This window comes from Diadema antillarum, unplaced genomic scaffold (genome assembly GCF_040938485.1).
Source record: "Diadema antillarum isolate AM-2024a unplaced genomic scaffold, OU_Dant_1.0 seq00000995_RagTag, whole genome shotgun sequence".
Classification (NCBI taxonomy): domain Eukaryota; kingdom Metazoa; phylum Echinodermata; class Echinoidea; order Diadematoida; family Diadematidae; genus Diadema; species Diadema antillarum.
This window is the reverse complement of record NW_027271833.1, coordinates 321,966-345,816: the sequence shown is the minus strand read 5'-3', so window position 1 is coordinate 345,816 and position 23,851 is coordinate 321,966. Positions and strand designations below refer to the sequence as shown.

General features: G+C 39.0%; 1 protein-coding gene across 1 annotated transcript; it reads left to right on the top strand.

Moving 5' to 3' along the window:
* The first annotated feature begins 5,348 nt into the window (after positions 1 to 5,348).
* On the top strand, positions 5,349 to 23,050 carry LOC139742310 (alpha-enolase-like). The gene is made up of 14 exons (XM_071652887.1): positions 5,349 to 5,428; positions 8,105 to 8,211; positions 10,785 to 10,880; positions 11,873 to 11,931; positions 12,295 to 12,364; positions 12,778 to 12,911; positions 13,618 to 13,693; positions 14,284 to 14,373; positions 15,048 to 15,104; positions 17,051 to 17,196; positions 17,794 to 17,848; positions 19,884 to 20,085; positions 20,781 to 20,948; positions 21,871 to 23,050. Exons 2-14 carry the CDS (start codon positions 8,124 to 8,126, stop codon positions 21,938 to 21,940), a joined length of 1,311 nt encoding a protein of 436 aa, XP_071508988.1. The 5' UTR covers positions 5,349 to 5,428; positions 8,105 to 8,123; the 3' UTR covers positions 21,941 to 23,050.
* Positions 23,051 to 23,851: the final 801 nt, after the last annotated feature.

The following is a 23,851-nucleotide window of genomic DNA, read 5'->3' as shown; positions in this document are numbered from 1 at the left end:
GAGCTCTGGAGAAGAAGGTGAAGAGAGGGGCATAAAGATATCAACATTTCCACACAAATCTGCTTTTCAACATTTTCTTAAAAATCAAACACGAGCACAGTTAGTGTACATCCCAATAACCCCAGACAAGTACAGCCCAACAACAAAGGGAATCTACAGTTCCAGTACAGCCCAGCAGGGCAATCCATCCATCACAGAACAGCACCAAGTGAATTTTAACTTTAACTTTATTCAAAACAAACATTATTTACTGTATAATCCATTTTTTTTTTTTTCAAATCAGGACTTCCCATCAAAAGGCGGTGTTCTGCACCGGTCTAGCATCAGTCAAGGCTAATATGTCTTCACATTGCGCTCAACATCTCGCACAAGTCGCGCACCAACAGCATGTTAAACGTGTTCACATTGAAGCAGATCAACACTGCATGAAAGCAAATGTCAGGGCAGCATTAAAGGACATGTTCACCTTCATAGACATGTGGGTTGAGTGAATGCAGCAATATTAGTAGAACGCATCAGTGAGAGTTTGAGGAAAATCGGACAATCCGTTCAAAAGTTATGAATCTTTGAAGTTTCTGCTCAGTCACGGCTGGATGAAAAGACTAAGTAAGCTTGTGATATCACATGAGTACAACGATATAAAGAAAGAATAAAGAAAATTCAACATATTTCCATTTTTCTCGCATAGCAAAAGAACACTCGACTTCTCTCTTTCAGAAGGCAGGGGGAATAATATTACCCTTTTAACATACCGTACCTCAGTAGCAAGTCGAAGAAATGTGCACTTTATTCAAAAAGTAAAGTTTTACAAAATTCTCTTTTTATTTTCCTTATATAGTTGTACGCATGTGACATCATACACTGTAGTAGTCTTGTCATCCAGCAGTGACTTTGCAGATACTTAAAATATTCATAACTTTTGAACGGATTGTCCGATTTTCCTCAAACTTTCACTGACGTGTTCTACTAATATTGTTGCATTCTCTCAATCCTTATGTATATGAAGGTGGACTCGTCCTTAGCTGATCATTATTCTGTTTATTTACAGTGTACATTGTGTGTGTGTGCACAGCCGTTAATGTTAAATGTTACCTACAATTTGTAGGCCTACCCGCCTACTTATGAAAATGTAAGTTAACTTTTAAATGTAAGATTTAGAGAATGATTCTATATGATTAGAAGTGTATGGATAACATCAATAAACACATAAAAGAAATTATTTGTGACACTGCACCTCAAAACAAACAAAAAGTCGCCAAACATGCATTTTTAGTTATGATCACATTCTGAAAGAGCAGACTTTAAGCTTTAAAATGATGTATAACTGAAATCAAATGGACTCTCCTAACCTATCTAAATATTGGAAAGAAAGCACAAACTCAGGAAAAGTGTGAACTGAGAAAAGAGGCTCTGAAATACAGTGTCTATTCAAGCGCTTAATCTTTACCAAACCGTGCTGGCTGTGTGATGAATGGGACAAAAAACAGGAAGTAAAACCACCAGAGTAACAACAATGAAGGGATTATCAGATTAAACTGAAATTAAGCATGCCTCATTAACACATTCTGTCCATAATTAATGCCAACTTTCAAAGCAGTAGCACTATCCTTTCAAAAGTTATTAGAGTTGAAAGTGAAGAGTGTGGACAAGGTTTTTTCAGAAATGAAAAAGGGGTTCTGAAGACACACCTAATCACACTATTCTACCAAACATGTTCGAGATAAACTGCTAAAAAACACACTTTCCTGCCCGTTTTATGATACCAAATTTTAGCATAATGTAAAAGAAGACCCGCTCTTTCAGAAAATATGAAAAAGTCAAGTTCGGCTAGGTTGACCCATTTCACTTGTTTTCAGTCCTCACGCAAAATCAGTGTGTGCGACTTTATGTTCGTTTTGAGGTGCACGGTCACATTTCATCTTTTTTTAAATTCAGAAATATGCTTTATTTCTATTGTTTATAAATTGGTAATTTTCGCAATTTGATCTCTCCGAACTTTCTTGTGCACCACTAAAAATGCGCCTCTGGTGCGGACACGTTCACATTCACAGTGGCAGCCATCTCGTATCAACACCGCACCGACTCTGCAGTCAAGCCTCGCTCGTCAGCAGGACGATTAGTTTTAGACGTTGTCGATGCGGTGCAGTGTGCAAGTCTTCACAATCTCGAATCATATTGTCATTGCATTGACATTGGTGGTGTTATTGGTGCCGCACCAGTCGCGGCCAAGTCAAGCACTCACTGCCAAGCACTGGCACTGCATTGCATGGTCGCATGGCCAATGGCAATGTCAATGAGAATGCGGCGCCGGTATCACAATCACACACATGCATTATCCATCCCACACCCACCACAGAACACTACATGGTAATTTCAGTTCGGGAAACCCACTCACAAGGGGGGCCCCTCCTTATAAGTAACCCGTCCCCCTTATAAGTAACCCCGTCCCCCTTATAAGTAACCCCCGGGGCACCCCTTATAAGGAGTCTCCACGCTTTTTTGCAATGCAACGCGAAAATGAAAGGACTGCGGCAATTCGCTTGATTATGTCCATAAAGCTTCACAAGTTTCCTAGTTACTCACGAAATTTGAGCAAAATCGGTTTGAGGCATCATATCTAAAATCATGGATTTAAATGCGCTGTCAAACGACCCATGCGAATGCTGAAATGCGAGCGATTACTGGCGTGAGTGTCGCCAGGCGCGGCGGCGCGGCAATGCTTGAGTGCAGACGTGGCGACTGAGTGGCACAGACTCAGTCGCCACGTCTGCACTCAAGCATTGCCGCGCCGCCGCGCCTGGCGACACTCACGCCAGTAATCGCTCGCATTTCAGCATTCGCATGGGTCGTTTGACATCGCATTTAAATCCATGATTTTAGATATGATGCCTCAAACCGATTTTGCTCAAATTTCGTGAGTAACTAGGAAACTTGTGAAGCTTTATGGACATAATCAAGCGAATTGCCGCAGTCCTTTCATTTTCGCGTTGCATTGCAAAAAAGCGTGGAGACTCCTTATAAGGGGTGCCCCGGGGGTTACTTATAAGGGGGACGGGTTACTTATAAGGAGGGACCCCCCTTGTGAGTGGGTTTCCCGAACTGATTTACAGCCTTCTGCTAGAGTTTGGCTGGGCAATCTTCATAAACTATCCCGATTGATAAACCACTTGATCGTCATCAAGTGACACTGACCCTGTGTAGTGACAGTGTTTCTTGAGTACATTTTTACTGGCTTAATTTTAATTTAATTGATTTTGATAAACTTATTAATTTCAAATTGTCAATAAAGACTACCGACACGCGTTTTGAACGTATTTTTACATGGAACTTTGAACCCAGAGAATGTCAACTGGCACTAAATGGCAGTTGGTTCCTTTCTTAACACAAGTGGTTGGGAAGGAATTCGGTAATTCAAAGATAAAGTTTTACGGTGTGTTGAAGATGAGGTCGACATGGTCGATGTCGATGATGGAGCAGAGGAACGTTCGGGCAACAGCAGTGTAGCGTTAAGTGAGATAAAGTTTACTTACCGCTCAAAAAGCTTTCTTCGATATCTCACAGATCTGGTACATTGGTTTCTGTGTCTTACAAAGTATGTGTTGACTACTGAAAAAAACCTAAATCACCATTAAAGTCATACTAGGATGCCTAATGCTGCAACAGTGAGTGCAGTAGTACTCGGCTCAAGTGTTCAGTCAATCCAAATCACTGTAAAGACGTGCCATGTACTACTACTGTGTGATGCGCGCCAGCATAATACTACTATACAGTATCCACATAGTGTAGTAGTCGAGTCATACGAGAGCGTGACAAATGGAGGCGGAACAAGTTTGACTACAAAAACTCGGCCATTAGTGTTTCATGTTCAGGACTCTACGTTTATTTTTGATTAAGGAAGCATCGCTCTTTAGACGCTAATTTTATTTTGCTCTTTAATGGACTCGAGCTCACCATAATGATTTTTTCCTCATATTTCGTGATTATGTTCATTTGTGTTTGCTTTATTTTGTGAATAAATTCTAATAACAATTATACCAGTAGTAACAGTAAAAGCAGTGTGGTGGCAATAGTAGTAATAGTAGTAGTTAGTAGCAGTAGTAGTATAGTAGTAGTAGTAGTATTTATAGTAGTAGTAATAATGTAATAGTACATGTATAAACCGATGAAATCTGAATCCGTATCATCAATGTTAAGTATTACTAAATACACAAAATGTGAACAATAGTTATAATAAAAATGTTTTCAGACTAAACCGTCTTCAGTTATGGTTTATTAAGGAATATATATTGTGATATCTTGATTCTATTTTTTAATCACTGCTCTCAAAGGTAAACTGGACATTTAATTTTTTCTTTCTTTCGAGTGTTCAGGCATTGCTTGTCTTTGTGTTTGCTGGGAGGGGGTGGGGTCATTTGAACTTTCTACATGGGCCTCACACCCTGTGTTAATTTTGATGATGGCAGGCATAGACCCTATACAGGCCTATCAGTGAAAACAGGTTGGCTTTTGCATTTTATGGAGTTATTTTTATTGTTCAGTTTCTCAATTGGCAGCATTTTGATGAATCTTAATCACAATTAATCGCCACGTAATGATTACTTTGGGCTGTTTGGAAAGGTATCTGACTATAGGTTCTGATAATTTAGCGAAACACAACGGGGGGGATCATAGCTATATAGGGAATTCTGGACCTATTCATGTATGTACCAGGTATTATGTCCATCTTGTAGAGGTGCTAATTGTTTGAATAACTGAAATTTACGAGACCAGGAACGAGAAGGATGTCACTGAAATAAGAACAAAATATAATGAATTACAAATAAATAATTGAATCATCAAAATACTGTCAGCGCCAGAGTTGTTGACAATAATATGTTGCTGTTGACAAAAGGCGAAGTGCCTTAGGGCGAATTGCTTTTCTCGTGCACCCAACGTAAAACGCAACTCTCTCACCGGTAACGCAGTTCCACGTTGAATAGGCTCACTCTGTATATACTTCGGACTACACGTAAATTAGTTGTATGAAAATTATTTCAAAGTATAATTTACATTCTAATAATGGAAACATAATATTTTTGGTACTATTAAGATTGAATTGGCAATAAAAATATTTTCTTTTTGCTATATCAAAAGAGAAAAAATAGAGACCAAAATATCTAATCGGATGAACTTTCAACCTCATAATTTGCATAAGTCCCTGATTTGCATACTGCTTCAGCTGAGGTGATCGTGAGAAGTGCAAGTGATCGAAATCGCGATCGTGATGATATGAAGCATGTAGGATCATTGATGTGCATGCAATCGTGGACCGACCGTCGCTAGCTAGGCAAGCGTTATCGATCACCCATACACCACTAGCACTGAAAGAGGTTCGACCGGCGACTACACTCTAAGACAGAGATTTCACAAGAATTTCTGCTATCTTGCTGTAAGTAGAGAAACTTGTTATTTTCTCAGGTTCAGAAGTAATAATCGAAGACAAGTTTTCCATTACGAGCTCTTATATTATTTTTTATTAATGGCTTTTTATGACTTAAAGTAACTGGTGAGCAGCGAATATTCCGGAAATATGCATAAAGGTCTACGTGCATGAATGCAGCAGACGCTTGTGTCATCACCAGCGAGGTTGTGCGTGCACATGCACGCACATCCAGGGTTGAGGTACGGATGCGCTGCCGAGCCGAGCCCAGCAGCTTTTTGCCATGCATCGTGTGCGTGCATCCTGACACGGATTCGCAGGGCGCAGGCGCCTAGGCATGGACAGGGCAGCCGAGGTAGCTACTGCTGCACGTACAAGATGGGGCCCATTCGTGATCAACTCAAATTTAATAAATGCATTATTGATCCCAGATATAATGCGGTAACAAGCTGTACCGTCATCACAACTTCTTCGTTGCATCAAGTAATAACCGCCCCTTCCCATTCCCACACTTCAGCAAGAAGCACAATCAGTAGATTAGCAAGAAAATGACATCACATTATCAGAGACTCCAACTCGAAGCACCTTCTGATCGGGAGATTCTCCCGCCTTAAACCCCTTGCAAACGGGAGACTCCAAGTTTATGTGTGCGAAGCGCGAAGTTCCTAGGGTTACAGATGCTCTCTGGTGCTATCTAAGGCTTATTTTTGCAACATACGATAGCAATAAGTGAGAAATCCTTTCCAACGGGAGACATTGAGCCAGGGCGGGAGAAATTAAATCTCAAACGGGAGAACGGGAGATTTTGCAAAATTGGGTTTTCGGTGGGAGATCTCCCGTCGAAAACGGGAGAGTTGGAGTCTCTGCATTATGCACTGGGCTTTGTTGGCCTTGCATTTTGGCCTTGCTATGGCCCTGCCATGCCACTGGCCACTGCCGGTGATGTTAGGTGAAACAGTCTTGTTGTATTAATTAATCACGCCACCCTACCCCAGTAACGATTAAAGCATTTGTGACCCGCTACAACAAAAGGATTCTAAAGTCGGGGGAGAACAATTTTCTGAAAATTGCATGACGTTATTCCCTTTACTCTTCTACTTTAATTTCATATACGGTACGGTAGTCTGTATATAGTCTATAGCACAACCCATAAAAGTACTCAGTTGCGGAGATATCGACGATCTTATTAGCACATGACATGTCAAGTGGTTTAGGAAATCAGAGTTTCGAGAAAAACGCCTTCAAAGTTTTCCTTCCGACGCTATCATGATCAACGGGAGGCAAGACAGTTTTCACCACTTGGCATGCTCCTATCCTAACATCCTAGCGACCTCCGCAATGTTCGATCATTCAACTTTCAAGCTTAGCGTCAGCGGTCTACGCACGGCCAATCAGTAATCAGGATGCCAGGCACTGACCAATGAGATCACTCCCTCGTTGCTAGGGGCGGAGTCTAGCTGCAGCGCAAAATTCAAATCTTCGGACACGTTTCTGTTAACAGTTACAGGTTGTACGTTAAAAGTCTGAAAATCATTGCCTAGAAAAACGCTGATTTCTTGCCTTTCCTATTATCATTTAGCTTCGAAATTTCGGCAGATGATAGACAAAACATTAGACTACAGAATTATGCCAAAAACAGAAATCCAATTGTTTTGACCAATTTTGATGATGTGACTTCAAACTCGATTTTCTCTGCTCAGCCGTCAGCGACGTACTTTAGGATCCTTTTGTTGTAGCGGGTCACATTTAGTCACATTAACAATGTAGAGTGTAACATACTAGACAGAAAAAGCCATCTGTTTGGAGCTGGAGAAGGGTTTTTTTTTTTTTGTCATTTTTTGACATTTACACTAGCTCTCCTCCATCATTGTCCATAGCAGCATAAAGACTAAGAGGGGATTCCGTGAAGCCACACATGGAACATGAGTTGTACTGTACCCACGTAAAAGTGGATATTTTCGCATGACTAATTTCTCGCGCTTGGCCGTGCAAGAAGAGCTTTGAGTTTGCATGTTCTAATTTCGCAGAATCAAGACATCATTATTACTGGAATAGATCCTATGGCACGCAAAAATATCTGCATGCTTTTATTTCTGCTCTAGCTTCTGGTTGTGCAAAATGTGCGAAAATTTCAACACCACGAAAATTTCCACTTTTACAGTAGGCCTAGATGTGTACTGTAAAAGTGGAAAACGAATGTTCATGTGCATTTTAACTTGGCGAGGGCCAAGATTTGCGAAATTAAAATGCACGCGGAAGTTCTTGTTTACACCAACAGTAACACTAAGTGTAACAGTGTTTCTTGACGCGGTGAATGTAGAGGCAACTTGCGAAAATTTCATGCTGCAAAAATAATTCATGAAAATTTTATGCAGCCAAAATATTGTGTTTTACAGTACCCGTGATGTTCAATGTAGAGTGTAGACACGTAGATCGTGTAGATGGATATGATTCACAGTATAAATCATTCCGGTAGATGATATTCATTGTGTTTCTTTAAATTTAAAATACATACATGTATACAAGATTATGATGACACCAACACCACTACGTACTTGATTGTCAGTTCATGTTGTGTGTACTTAATACTTGCACAAATAGAGCAAAGAAAAGTATTGTGTAGGGCAGTGTATGAAAAGTGTAGTAGAACTCATGCCATTTCACCTTTTTTATATTTACTGGCAGTCTTGAACATAATATCACCATGTCGGGGATCTCCAAGATTGTAGCCCGTGAAATCTTTGACAGCCGTGGAAACCCAACTGTTGAGGTAGACCTCACTACTGCACAGGGTACGTTTCCATTACACTGTTTTACTTGACATTTTTTATAATGACTTTGTTTTCGTCGTTTTACTTTCCATTTTGTGGATTATATGTTGTATACATGGTTGTATTAGCATGCAGAAATACATTATGCTATAACATTAATATACAAATGACCTTGTAGGCTAGTTTGATGAGTTTATTTGATGTTTAAGTGCATTTGTCACCAATTGCCATATGGCTAGAGTTCTGAACTGCTTAGTTGCCTAGTGATGTTTGACAATTCTGTTTGAGAAATCATGTATATTTCATCAAAAATGTGCATCAGATCTATAACTTCAATTCCAACAAATTCAAAAGTTCCCCTATGTGGGAGGGGAATACTTGTATATATCCTCTTTCACTCTTCTCCCCACCTGTAAATGTAGTTCCTATCCATAAATTTAGTACACCTCGTTGATTTACAATTTTCCAGATATTCCATTGATCATAAATGTGTATCATGTGAGATATTTTCATTTCAACACTTAACCTGTTGAGGACAGGCTGATTTTGCTACAACACGTATTTCCCATAGACACTTGCCTGAGTATACTCCGGACTCCTCCTTAAAGGAGGAGTCCACCTTCTTCTCATCCATATGCCATATGGCTAGAGTTCTGAACTGTTTATTCAAGTAATGTGCAGATTAATGCCCCGTCACTGACCAGGCACGCTAACTTGGAAACATCAAACTGCACATTACTTGAATATGAGACCATTCTGAAGCAAATAATTTTCACACAACAATAGATATGTACTCTTAAATGAATCCCACAAGGATTGGAACAATCATCCTCCAGCATTCCCACTGATTCCCACTGATTTTACTAGCCATCCCCTTTTAAAATGAATGCATGAATGGATATTAAAAGGATCTTGGAGACACAGTAGACTATTAAATCTATATTCAATATGACCCTTCAAGTGTGACAGAATAGTTCTACATTTCACTGCTAGAGAGGGAAAGAAAGTTTTGGATGCCTGTTTGCAGCCAAAGTATTTAAAAGGTGATAAGGAAGGGGAAAACAACTTGATAAAAAGAAAGATTTGTCATACACAATGTGATGTATGGCCCTACCCTCAGAGCTTTCATCATGCAGTGTACTTGAAGCTCTTCTAAAATATGAAGCAACATTAAACGCTTCATGGTGCGAAGAGGACAGTGTAGGGACTTGATGAAGAGTATACTGGCCGTGTTATGAACCTGTCTGTAAATTCCATTCATGTCAAAGAGGCATGGCTTGGGTCTCTCAGCACACTCTTATATCTTAATCCATTCATATACAGGATTGAATAAGAGATTGAATGCCAGACTTTTCATTTATAAACAATTTCAGGAATTTCCTTGCACTCCAAAAAGAGCCTATTCTACCTTTAGGGCCCGTTTAGGTCTTTGTGCAGAAAAAAAAAAAACACTCTCTGATTGCATTAAAATATTTTGAAATGGAAGATGCACTGGTGACTCTAATCATGCAATCTGAGGACCCTTGAGTCTTGAATCTTGTACTCTCTTCCCTTCCCACATAGCTCTGCAAGCTACATACATTGTACAACAGTCACTGTGCGTGCAGTTTCCCTGTCCTTTGCAAGCTTTATAATAAAACGCTCACTTTTTTTTTTTTTTTTAAAGGGAGGAATTTAGTAAGAAGGAGTGGGCGGGATTGGGCAGAGGCATAATGTGAAGGATTTCCTGCATGGTAGTACAGTACATGTAACTTCCTTGCTAAGTCAACCTAGCTTCCTCCAAGATTTACAAATGTATGGTTACATTCTAGAATGACATACAACATATCTTCATAATATTACATATTTCCATCTACTTTGGAACTGACTTTAGCTATAGCTCTTATAACAGTGTACATATGACACGACACTGCAACATTTTCTTTCGGGCATGTTCATACATGACATGCAGAGGAGCAGGTTGTCCAGTGTTTATGTGATGACACACTGCCCCAAAGTGCACAACCCCAAAGCAAATATTGCACATTTGTCCCGTCAATTTGATCCACAGTTAATGGCTGCAAGCCCTCAAGAGAAAATCCAAAGTGGGTCTGAACTCAAAATGACATACATTGAAGCTAGGACATGACTCAATTGCAATGCTGATAATATGATTCATCTTGAATTGAATTCCAAACTTGAGACATTTGGAAGAGGTGATAGTCACAAAAAGATGGGTAAAAAAATTTGTCCTCTTGTCTTGCTTATCCATTTGGTGTAAGCTCATGTGTGGTATATTTTCCTGATTAGGAGTGACATATCAAAGTAGTATACCCACAGTTACAATCTATAATTCTCTAATATACACAATACAATATTTAGATGGCATAATGAAATAAGGAAAGCTGAGAATGACAAACTTGAGGGAAAATTCTTCTTTTTTTTTTTGAGCACTCAATCACCATTTGATGGGGTTGCAGATTCTTTAGAGATTGTGTTTGCATTCGAACTGGAAACTTTCATTGTCAAGAATGCTTCTTTTTATGCCTCCGCCATGAAGTGGTGTCGGAGGCATTATTTTATGTCAAGTTGTTGTTGCTTGTTACTATGACCAGGAACCTTCAGAGCTGCAGTGCCCAGCGGTGCTTCCACAGGAATCTATGAGGCCCTGGAACTGAGAGACAAGGACAAGAGCAGGTTTCTTGGCAAGGGTAAGGATCCTCCGCTTTCACTCTCTCAGGGCGTATCTGGGCAATTACCCCCAGAGGGCAATTATCCCCCCCCCCTCCTCCTCCCCCCCCCCCCCCCCCCCCCAGCTAAATGCTGGTTAGTGGTAAGGTTAGAGTAAAAATTAGGGTTAGGTTTAGAGTAGGAGTTTGGGTTAGGGTTAGGATTAGGTTCAGGATTAGGGCCAGGTTGAAGGGTCTGGGGAAATTGCCCATGGAGTAATTGCCCTAGACCCCTCTCGGTTGTTGTTAGAAGTGGGTAGCTGTGTTTGCATCTGACTCCCATTCTGTTGAGTAGGCTGGTGTGGCTGTCACTTCATTCATTGTCTGACAATAACATGTGTTTTAAAAAAAAGGAAAAGAGTGGAAATTTTCGTGCATTTTGTGCAACCAGAAACCAGCGCAGTAAAATAAAAACATGGGAGTATTTTTGCATGTCACATGGTCCATTGATTAATGTCGTCATTCTGTGAAATTGAAAATAATGCAAAATTCATCTTACCCAGCCGAGTGTGAAAAATTACTCTCGCAAAAATAACCTTTTTACAGTACAAGAGATAAGGCAGTGACTGTGTTTTGTGATTTTGTACATATTTCAAATGATAGGCAGTTACAATGTAGTGCACAGAGGTTTGTATGTCTGCTTTATGAGATTTGGTCATTGCCTACTGTACAACTAGGAGATTTAATCTCTTGTCGCCACCTCTTATTCAAATCATCAGTTGTAGGAGTCTAGTGTTATATGTTAGGAGATTGGGAGTGTGCATTTGCCTAGTCTAGAAATCGGGTTTTATTGAAAAGAACGAAAGCTGTGTAGAAATAAAATTTTAGTATTTTGTAAAGGTACAAACTGTATGATCCATCAGGAAAGACAGTGTCTGTGGGCACATATTCATATGATCATTGATTGCTCATGCATACGTCTTCACACACAACACACAATCCTTTGACTGGTCCTCCCTTTCAATATTTTGCAGGTGTCTTGAAGGCCATCGGTAACATCAATGATGTCATCGCTCCTGCTCTCATCTCCAAGGTTAGTTTATGGTAGACATTTTTTTTTTCTACTCTCACTACACACTGCACATGATACGATACCATATTCATGTTTGTCAAGCTGCCAGTTCAATTCCTTGCAGTATTGAGAGCAGTTCCCACCATAAAATTATATTCTGAAAGTACGTGCACTTTTGCCTATTTTCATAGAAATGTTGATGCATGGTATTTGTCATTTTGTAGGTCCTGTGGAAGATGTGTCTCTTTTCAAAATGTCTGTTTGTTTGGTTGCATGTGTGTATGGTTTTGTGTGTGTGTGTGTGTGTGTGTGTGTGTGTGTGTAGATTTTAAGAAACAAGGAAAGTTTAGGGAATCATTGCTGGATGGTGTTTTTTCTTTTCAGGGAGTGGATGTCACAAAGCAGGAGGAGATTGATAAAGTAATGCTTGAACTTGATGGCACAGACAACAAAAGTGAGTTTTATGAAGCCCCTAGTAAACCCAGAGTATGACTATGATTTATGATATAAAAGAATAAAGATTATACTTACAATATACTTCCACATTCACATGTCATGTGCTCCTGAAGTGCACTGGTGAACTTTTGTTTTTCATGTGCTTCTGAAAGATATGTGGGTGAGAAGATACTTTTTTAAAAACACAGATTAATGTATTATGTATTGTTTTATAGCCATGAAGGTGAAGAAGTTTATGAGTTTCTGTAATATAAGTAGTGGCTTTAGCCATTGAAAAGGATTTTACAGCGGGGTATGAAACATTCCAGAAGAAACTTGTCCAGAATAAGTTGATGAGATTATCTTTTCTTTATGAGTTATGAATTGTGAGCCTGTGATATTAAGTTATGTGTTTGGTATGTCTCTTTCCAGCTAAGCTTGGGGCCAATGCCATCCTGGGAGTGTCCCTGGCCGTGTGCAAGGCCGGAGCTGCCCACAAGGGAGTTCCCCTCTACCGCCACATCGCTGATCTGGCCGGAAACAGCACCGTCATCCTGCCATGCCCGGTAATGACATGCTTGTAGAGTACTAAAACTGTGTGAAATACTGTAAAACAAGGAATGTTCACATGCATTTTAATTTCGCGAATTTCACGAGCGGCAGCATTCACGAAATCAAAATACACGCAAAATTCTTGTCTACACAATATGCAGTGGACGCAAGTGGCAATTTTCGAAAATTTCATGCCGCGAGAAAGGTAATCAGCTCCAATTTGCAAAATTTTCATGCCGGGAATATATCTTATTTTACAGTATTTGAAAGAGAACTATGTATATTCCTAAAGTGGTTTGTGGAAAGAGCTGGTGTAGCAGCTTGGGCTGAGTACATGAGCTTGTATGTATATCATTCAAAACTTACTCCACTATGCAAGAGAGCTTCCTCAGTCCTGTGCAAAGCCCATGGAGATGTCAGAACTCTGTAGGAAAGGATTAACTGTGTGTAACATTACAGTGGAAGACATTTATACAGGCACAGTTCTAATCAGTTTACATACCAATTACTTTTTCATTTATTTCATGCGTTAACATAAATTATGTATAATTGATAAAAAATAAACCAAGTAATATGAATTAAACAATGACAACAAATTGAGTATGTTGGGATTGCTAGGTTATTTGTTTCAAAGGTAATTGCGCAATAACAGTGCTGTGTCCTTACAGTACATTGTGATATCGAGGTTGTTAGTTTGATATTTATGTCTCTTTGTTCCAGGCATTCAATGTCATCAATGGAGGTAGCCATGCAGGCAACAAACTCGCCATGCAGGAATTCATGCTGCTTCCAACAGGTAAGGAAATTTGTATGTTACCCTTTTTCAGATTAATTGTTTCCATGCACCAGGCTGAGGAGTTGCTCAAGCTAATGCTTGTTTAGAGAGAATTTCTGTAGTGTTGAACAGTATAATGTTGTATCACTTTTATGTTTAAATTATATAAATTAAAGCATTCTCATATGATTATCTCAGAGAATGTTTAGGAGTCCTGTCTTTATCGCAACCCCTGTGAACCCCTGTTGTGGCTTACAGTACAAGAAAGTACAAGAGGACGGCTAGAAAGCAGTTCAAAAACAGAACTGGTGGTAACTTGAGTGAGCATACCAAAGTATTGAATTCACTGTGATCATACAAGCAGCTTTTCTCAGTCATCGGCATGGAATGGATTAAAAATCCTTGTGATCTTGCACATTTATGTTTTAACATAGATTCAAATATATTGCTGGTGTACAGTGTATGTCACTGTGCTGACACGCGTCACTGTGCTACATACTTCTGTTACATCCATTGCCATAGTAGCCTTCATGCTTGCTTACTTGTAGTTGTCTTTATTTTGTGATGCATAATTTTATTTATTGAATTTTTGGCTCTTTTTCCTTTGATAGGAGCAACCTCCTTCCGGGAAGCCATGCGTATGGGAGCCGAGATTTATCAGAACCTCAAAGCAGTCATCAAGAAGAAGTACGGTCAAGATGGTAGGTGCTCATTTGTCATACACTGTATCCAAGTAATGGTTTTATAGCACAGTATGTTGTTGATGTGGTCGCATCAATTTTCATGGCTGAGGAATCAACTGCCTTTTCTGTTCATCATTTGCTTATAGGTTCACATACTGTAGAACCAGAAGTGTTTGCGTGCATTTTGATTTCACAAATTTCACAAGAGCCAAGATTCCCAAAATTTGAATGCACGAGAAAGTTTGTGTCTACGCTCTGTGTATTGAATGATAGTGGCAATTCGCAAAAATGTCATGGTGCGAAAAAGGCCGCCAACTCCCATTCCAAAAAATTTCATGCTGCAAAAATTTACTTATTGCAGTGATTTTCACATTTCATGAAAAAAAATCGTGGACCATTCATGTTCCACGATAGTTGTTACATGTTGTGGTTTTGTGTCTGAATTATTGTTATTTTAGAATGAATTCAAAGTTTTACTTTTGAAGTTTCTAATAGATTAAAAGTTATACTTTTGAATTTTGTTCTTTTTTGTGATGTAGTCACAAGAATGACCATTTACCTGCTGAAAAATAACTGCTATCAAGTCAGTGTTTTCTTCAGTGATATCTTACTGTAAACCATGCTCCAAGCTAATGTGAGATTCATGTATTGTATGTCACAATGTGTCTGTAATATTATCTTCTGCCATGTAGCCACAAATGTTGGAGATGAGGGAGGCTTTGCTCCAAACATCCTGGAAAACAAAGAAGGTGAGAAGCAAACAGTATTATTCTCTGCAACATGATGAGAACTCAACAGTGGTATTACAATGAAGAATATTAGTAGCCATATATCTAGTGAGTCTAATTTTTCACGAATCAGGACTTGCCGACAATTTTGTGAGTGTTCATATTGGATATCAGTAATGAAGGGAACATAGACTCATGCACATTGCATTCATGTCAAGGTCAGAGTTCGCGAATGGCACCCAACTCTTGAAATTCGCAAAAATAAAAAATTTGCAAAACATACATCAAAGGCCTATACTGTAGTCTACTGGAAAGGGACAACTTGAACATTTCTTTGACAGTTGTGAAGTCAGCAGGAGCGATAGAAGACATGTTTCAAGAAGGATGCATTCATATGCTTGGAACAAAATTTAAAAAGAATCTGGAAGAATAGCATATCGAGGAATTTGTTGGCAATATGTGTTAAGAAAGAATGGTTAGATTGTAACATGTAGTTTTGATAAAACATTCTATTTCCATGAAGTGGTGTCACTCTGGCTGTCAAAATCATTTCATTTTCAAAATCTATAAGCATGGAATTTTTATTGAGTTTTATTTTAGAACACATAATGTCAAATGCTGTTCACAGCATGTCATATCAATCTTTTTTGGAGGCATTTGTTATTTCAGAATTGATAGGTTTATCCTGTTTTTTGCTGTATTTTCTCTCTTCTTCAAAATCGTCGCTGGGGCGACAAGACCTCATATCTACAAAATGTCAAATGTTCAGGAGAGCCGCAAAACATGGCAGCCAAAGCACTATAGCGAATGGAATAGCCTTTCCTTTGACATGCTGTGGTGGCGTCATTTTTGGGGTAAGACACTTAGAATTTGGACAGGACATCATTTAACCGATTATGTGACCATAAATCCAAAAAAGTGATTTTCACCAATATTTGAGATACAAGGTCTTGTCACCCCAGTGACATTAGTCTTGTTATTTTCAATTCTTTGCTTGTATTATGTACACTACATCATTCTTGTATCAATTTTATTCACATTTTTATATCCGGGCATCCCAACACCTGTTTGTATTTCTTCTTTGGACATGTCCTCCTTATCAGTTCACTGCGTAGCTGTCATGTTCCATTAAATGTACCCCTGTATTTTGTGTTTGTGATTGATCCAACTGGCATTACTGTATCTGAATTGAAATTAGAATTGAATTTGAAATTGAAATTGATACTGTTCATTTTGAATCTGTCAATGCCACAATGGCCACAAGTAAGCATTAATGCCAACTTGTTTCATGTTATTGTAGTTTTCACAAAGTGCACTGAGAAATTTCAGTGTAATGCAAAATGACTCATTTCAACACCAAATCGCTAGGTCAAGCTTGTTCTCCCACAATCGTATCCACAATCTGTACACATAATTTCTTGAAAGATTTCCTCAAGTTTGAAGTTTTTACATATGTAGCACTGATATGTCAGTAGGCGATTGAGAGTTCACCAATATTGCAAACAAGAAATTTAAGAGTATGTCCGCAAAATTGATCTGGAACTTGGGGCTTTGGTTTGTTTGTTTGTTTGTTTATTTTCCATCTGAGAAGACGGCTGGATAGCCCACATTCAGCTACACTAAGCTGGTCTACCATGGAGTCTAGTTTGATGTGAGGCGGGACCACTTCACCAGGTTAAACACCCTGCTCTTTGCGATGAATGAATGAAGCGGGGTCTTTTACGTGCATGAGTTAATTTGTGACTCTCATAAACGGGACCTCCATTTTATGTCCTATCCGAGGGATAGAGTGTTTTGCCTCTTGCTAGAGGGGACGGTATGTTTATACACAACATTGATAAGTCCAGACTCAGGTTCGAACCCAGGTCCTTAGGATCGTGAGGCAGACGCGCTACCGACTGAGCCAACTCACCACCCTTTGTGGTGCGCAGTGAGTGAAGGACATGTTTTCTCTTCTTTCTCTATAGCTCTGAATTTGATCATGGTAGCCATTGAGGCAGCTGGCTACACAGGAAAAATCAAGATTGGCATGGACGTGGCAGCATCAGAATTCCACCGCGATGGCAAGTACGACCTTGACTTCAAGAACCCCAACAGCGACCCCAGTAAATTTGTGAGTATTTGTTCTTGTTGTTGTCGACTCTTTTCTTCTTTCTTCTTCTTTTTCTTCTCAGCCTATCCTTGTGTGTGGTGATATGTTGTGTGTAACCACACAATTAGACCATACCTTTAAAAAAAAAGATCATTTTTTTTTTTTTTTTTGTGGAAGGTCAAACAGACTTATATCAAGGGGGAACCATGTCTTTTAGGTAAGATGAGGAATGCAAAATCACAAAGTAAGAATTAAACAGTATTGTTAAATACAAGGATAAAATTTAATTTGTGTTCTTTTGTTTTTTTAAAGAGTGATTTTCAGTTGAAATACATCCTCTTAGAGAAACAGATGAGTTTTGTTAGCTTTACCAGTCATTGTATAGACCATATTTTGTTGTCACTTGTAGATCGGTGCTGTTGATATTTCATGAGTAAGTCTTTGTCCCCCCTTGTGCTTGCACACGCTTTCTTTTTTGTACTTTGGTAATGAATTACAAATTATGACAAATCGAAATGCTGATTTCATGTAGATAATACCACTCATATTAGATGGATGCTTGTTTTTTAGTTTGTATGTGACCCCGGAGTGCCTGTATTACTTTTGTATATTTTACAGCTCACCTCAGGTCAGCTGGCCGATGTCTACCAAAGTTTCATAAAGGACTATCCAGGTATTATTATGATTCTTGTATGTGTATGTGTGTTTGTTTGTATTGTATAGGTTTTTGGACCCAAAAGATCACAATGCAAGTCACTTAGTATTTTGCCACCATGGGTGACAAAACTTCAAAGGGCATTTGAATATTGACTGTAATACAGAAATTAAGACTCATAAAGCAAGAGGAAAACTAGAGTGAATCAAGTTGTAAGATATAGCACAAACTTGGTGTATGCTGGACATTGTAAAAGAAACAGGGGTTATATTCTTTTGAATACCTGATTGAACCTTATCTTTCCTTGATTGCAAAGACTGTGTATGAAAACATTTGATTGTGTAGAAGAGATTAAATGTGAGTGATGTAGGTGACAGTGACTGCAAATGAACTTCAGAATGCCTGTACTGTGATGGCAGCAGATTTGTCAATGTTAGCACTGAATTTAGGTCATCCCTAGACATGCACATGGTTGGTAGAAGAGGTTTTTGGTTTGCAACCAGTCCTACGTTCTTCCATGCTAGATGTACTGCTGTGACCTTGATCTTCCCTTGGACTTCATAATGGTCAAATGGTCAAAGTAGTGGTCTTGTAGAGCACAATGATGACACTTTATTACTGTAGGATCACCACAACAGCAAAGGATATCGGGGGGGGGGGGGGGGGGGGGGGGCATTTCATGAAGCATTTTGTCCGACAAAGTTGTCTGACCAATTTGCTCTCAGCCAATCAGATGCAAGGATTTCAGTAGCTTGTAACAGTTTGTCAGAAAAATATCCGACCAAAGCGCTTCATGAAATACCCCCCAGATGTATCATTGTACATCATAATCACTGCATAACATACCGGATGTCAACAACAAAACAAAAGATTACACAATCAGACTTTCTGCAATGATAAACTTTTGAAATAGTGAATCAATCAAAATGCAATTTCAAGGTATAAAACTATGACTTTATTACCTACATTAATTCAGAAAACCCCATTCACTTTACTTCAGTGGTCACAGAGAAATTTGGGTCGTTGTAGAGCATGTCAGGAATCCCATCCCTCCAAGTTTTGTCCATTGCGTTCACACCTTACAAATATGCAGTTATTCATTATGTTGTTCTCGCACAGAAGTGTAATATTATGTAACATGATTTTATATTTATATAGTTGGATTGTACAGGACCTAGATGTAAAACAGCACTCACCTGCTGATTTTGTTACCCTGTCAGAATATGTTGAAATAAATAAATAAATAAATGAATGAATGAATGAATGAATGAATGAATGAATGAATGAATGAATGAATGAATGAATGAATAAATAAATGAAATAGTATCTTTAGCAAGTATTTTAGCTTGTATTTTATTTATAATTAACAAAATGAATAATCGACAAAAAATAGAACAGACTTTTGTTGAGCTTTCAAGTATTGGTAAAGTGTTAAAAAGTGAATGATTAAGGAAAGATACTGAAATATAACCTCATTTAATATTCACATATCACTGTGACATCATGCACAGAATTTAATTTCATTTGTTAGTATTCCTGTCAGCTGCGAGCAAACAATATTTTCATTCATGTGGATACCAACAGCATCCAAATGTTCAACATTGGAGAACAGACCCATGACATGCTTTACCTTGATCCACATTTCATTGTGACCACATATCCAAATAGAGGGGGGTTTCTGCAAGATGTAGGTAAGAAGTGATAGTTTCATACCTGAAATAGCATATAGATTTTTACAGTATCATGGAAATCTGGTCATATTTTTCAAAAGGGAGGGGGGGGGGGGGGAGGGGGACATACTGTATAGATGAGACAAAAACATCTTATATCAGAAGATTACTGAACACTTTTTTCAACATTTCAAACATTTTAAAGGAACATTTGTAGACATGCTGGAAAGTCAAGGAATAAGTTTACATCTTTCTCCTGCGTTCTGCCTTTAATCTCCCAACATGTTAAACTATGTCATGAAATTCAGTCTTGAGAGACAGCTTGGTTCATTGAGATGCCTGTTTTATTGAGCAAGGAGTCCTGTGATTATTGTATTCTGTAGTGGTCTCCATTGAGGATTGCTTTGACCAGGACGACTGGAACGCGTGGTCAGAGTTCTGTGGCAAAACAGACATCCAGATTGTGGGCGATGACTTGACCGTCACCAACCCGAAGCGCATCAAGCAGGCCGTGGATGTCCGCGCCTGTAACTGCCTACTGCTGAAGGTCAACCAGATTGGGTCCGTCACGGAATCCATCGAAGCGTAAGTTAAGCATCAAGAGTCTTCACAGTTTTTCTTTTCAGTGGGGATTTCTGACTGAGTGAATATTCTGATGGCCCAGCCATAGACTTGGAGGTAGATCTCACTGTCCGCTTCTCAGTAAATTTACTCTAACCTGTTGGGCCCTCTGCATTGCACACTCGCTTAGCAAGCTTCACATTGTATCATCAACAATTACAGTAAAACAAGGAATGTTGACATGCATTTTAATTTCGCAAATTACTGAGCGCCAAGATTCGCAAAATTAAAATGCATGTGACAGTTCTTGTCTACACTATATGCATTGATTGCCAGTGGCAGTTCGCGAAAATTTCATTCCGCAAAAAAGGCAGTCGGCTCCAATTCGCAAAAAAAAAAATCATGTTGCGAATATATCACGTTTTACAGTTAGTATTAAAGTAACCCCCAACCTTGACCGACAGCACAATGGAAGGTAGACAAGGTGGTCAGATAAAACAATACAAAGGTCATTGTGATACAGCAGTAATTAGGTGGATTATGCAATAATCAATTTTTGAGAGTTCATTTCAGAACATCTGCACCAATTTGTACAGAAAGTAAGACAACATGCTTGTCATTTGATGAACTGTATGTTCATTCATTGACTCCAGTAGTACCACCACAGCAAAAAATTCAACATTTCTTTCTGAAGTCATCTGTACGTCATTTCTTAACAGGTGCAAGCTGGCCCAGTCCAGTGGATGGGGGGTAATGGTCAGCCACCGCAGCGGAGAGACAGAGGACACCTTCATCGCTGACCTCGTGGTGGGCCTCTGCACCGGTCAGATCAAGACCGGTGCCCCCTGCAGGTCAGAGAGGCTGGCCAAATACAACCAGATCCTCAGGTGAGAAGCCAATTGCCTTTATGCCAGAATTACATTTATCCAACTCTTGATCTAACTTTGATCTGAACTGTGAACTTTCATGCCTCTGCTGAAAGAAATAGAGCAAGACTTGATCCATTCTGGTGTACTTTGAATTTTCATTTTGACCATGAACCTCAGATGGTAACTTAAATTTTTACATGTAGAAATTCAGACAAATTTAACCTGCTGGCTGCAGTTGTGCTCAGATTTGATCTCTGTGATTCATTCTAGTCTTTAGAGATTTAGTGATAGAAGAAATGATGGTCTGCAGTTTGTTGTCAAGGTATTTTTTTTTTTGTTCTTGTTCATATTTGTCAAATTTGAGAAATATGATTTATGAGTTTGCTCAAATACTGTAAAACGAGAAATGTTTGCGTGCATTTTAATTTCGCGAATTTCGCGAGCGCCAAGATTCGCGAAATTAAAATGCACGCGAAATTTCTTATCTACATTATATGCATTGAACGCAAGAGGCAATTCGCGAAAATTTCTTGCCGCGAAAAAGGCCGTCGGCTCCAATTCGCGAAAATTTCGTGCCGCAAATATATCATGTTTTACAGTAACAGTTCCATTACTCCACATCAAAACACTTTTGTTTTGAAGATGCCTGCAGCCATAGCTGCAACACTGAACAAGATACAGATAAGTTAAACCAGCAACTACAATAATGTGTCATAACACTGCTGAAGCAAGGCCTAGAGTGTGTGATTTCTCATACACATGGGCAATTTATTTAGATTTTGTCTGCTGAGCTGATAATTAATATGTCCACATGTCCTTTAATCTTAGACACATTATCATGAAGTCCTTACTTCTGATGGCAATGCAGTGAAATAAGAATGTAATTCCTCTGTTGAATGTCTGTCTCCGTCCTTTTCATTAATTTTCTGTGTCACCATAGAATCGAAGAGGAGCTAGGGGCCAAGGCTGTGTTTGCTGGAGAGAAATTCCGCCACCCACTCAAGCAGTAGACAGTGCTAAACTTGTGATGCGCCTGGTCAGTGACTGGCTGGAGCCGAGTGCTGGATGTCTGAAAACAATATCTTCCCATCTTCATTGTTTTTTTTATGACAATGCTTTGCACTAGATAGAAATTAGCCCCTTTAGGCCCATTTTGTGTATTGCCAAAATGCTGTGTAATAAGAGAGGTAACATGAAATTCTAAAGGTACATTTTGGCATGTCAATGCCTATTTTTATTATTTATACAAGTACTAAAAGTACTCTCTCAAGAGATTTGTTTATGTTGTTCAGAGTATAATCCCACAATAATATGCATAGATTGAGAAACTGCATGAGGAAATCATATTTAGGAAGTGTGGCTCCCTCTATTGGGGACCTGAGGTGGAAGTGCTGTTCGTGTTGTCAGTATTGCATGCATTGGGTAGATACTGTCTATCTGCAGTGAACAGCCCCCTCTAGTTCGGTACAGTGCAGTTATCCCTGGCAATTAGCTGTCTTGGAGGGCCAGAATCAATTTTATGTACCAGGTATATTGAATACTAATAGCTCCCTCTGTATGGCTTTGAAGGTAAATGATGTGCTTGTGTCAGTATGGTAGATGCAGGAAATCAGTGCATTGCATGTTTGCAGCATGTTAAGGAAGCTGTCTTGCAGAGAAATATTCTTCATGTAGCCACAGAGTCATTTAGGTAAATGCAGTAAAATGAAATAAGTGATTGCATTCCTATACAATGTAAATGCTATTCACTCATTCATTGTACCTCCAGGTGATATCACTTATATTTCTTTAACAGTGTTTGTGATATTTTAAACATTGCAAATCGTTACCCCTACCAAGCCTTGTACTCATTCAACCTATGTAATCCAACCATTGCCAAAACAGAGATATTACCTTTCGTAACGAAATGTCTTGCTATATGATATATTTATAGGGAGGTGTTTCTTGATAGAGTTATGATAAGTGATTGATGTGGGAAATCAAAGTATTTGATTGTACGAGAAATCTCAAAGGAGGATCTTGGATCCAGGTGTTTGTAGAATGTTGCTACATTTGTTTGATGTGCAAACAAATAAAGTCTAGATTGATTGGTGACAGAAAACAAAAGTCTGTTTTGTCTGTTGTGTGGGATTTATTAGCATCAATGTTGATCGTTCTACTTGGCCGTATTTGAAAGGGTATTCCGGAAAACTTTATATCAGGGACCTAAATAACCATGACAGTTACTGTAGTACGTCATATATTTAGCGAGTCTAAAATTTCGCGACTTGGGACTTCTCGACGATTTTGCGAGTGGTTAAATTTGCGATCGTGGAGTACAGTGCTGAACAGAAAAATGTATGTGTGCATGTCACATTCGGGATCAGAGTCGATATTTTTGCGTGTCTTTACATTGGCGAATAGCACTTGACTCGCGAAAATAACCTCGCGAAATATTTGGCGTATACAGTACATTGTTACACATACTGGTATACTGTATCAGGTTTCTCACTATGTCGGGGTACAAAAATAAAGGAGATATAAGGAGTTGGGACCTATAAGATCACCTTGTTATAAGAGGGTTTTGTTATATCTGTCCTCTTTATTACAAGGTTCCACTGTAGTAAAGTTTTTGCTCATCCATCCCACTAATTAACCAGTGCGGCTTCTAGCTGTGTTATGTTCAGTCTGTTAAAGTCTTGACGTTTGAATATTCTAGAAAGCCAGTTCACAGTTACAATCTGAGCATGTGCAGATTACATTCATTGCAGACTTCCTCTTAAAGGACAAGTTCACCTTCATAAACATAAGGATTGAGAGAATGTAGCAATATTAGTAGAACACATCATTGAAAGTTTGAGGAAAATCAGACAATCCGTTCAAAAGTTATGAATTTTTGAAGTTTTTTTGCAGTACCCGCTGGATGAGAAGACTACTGCAGT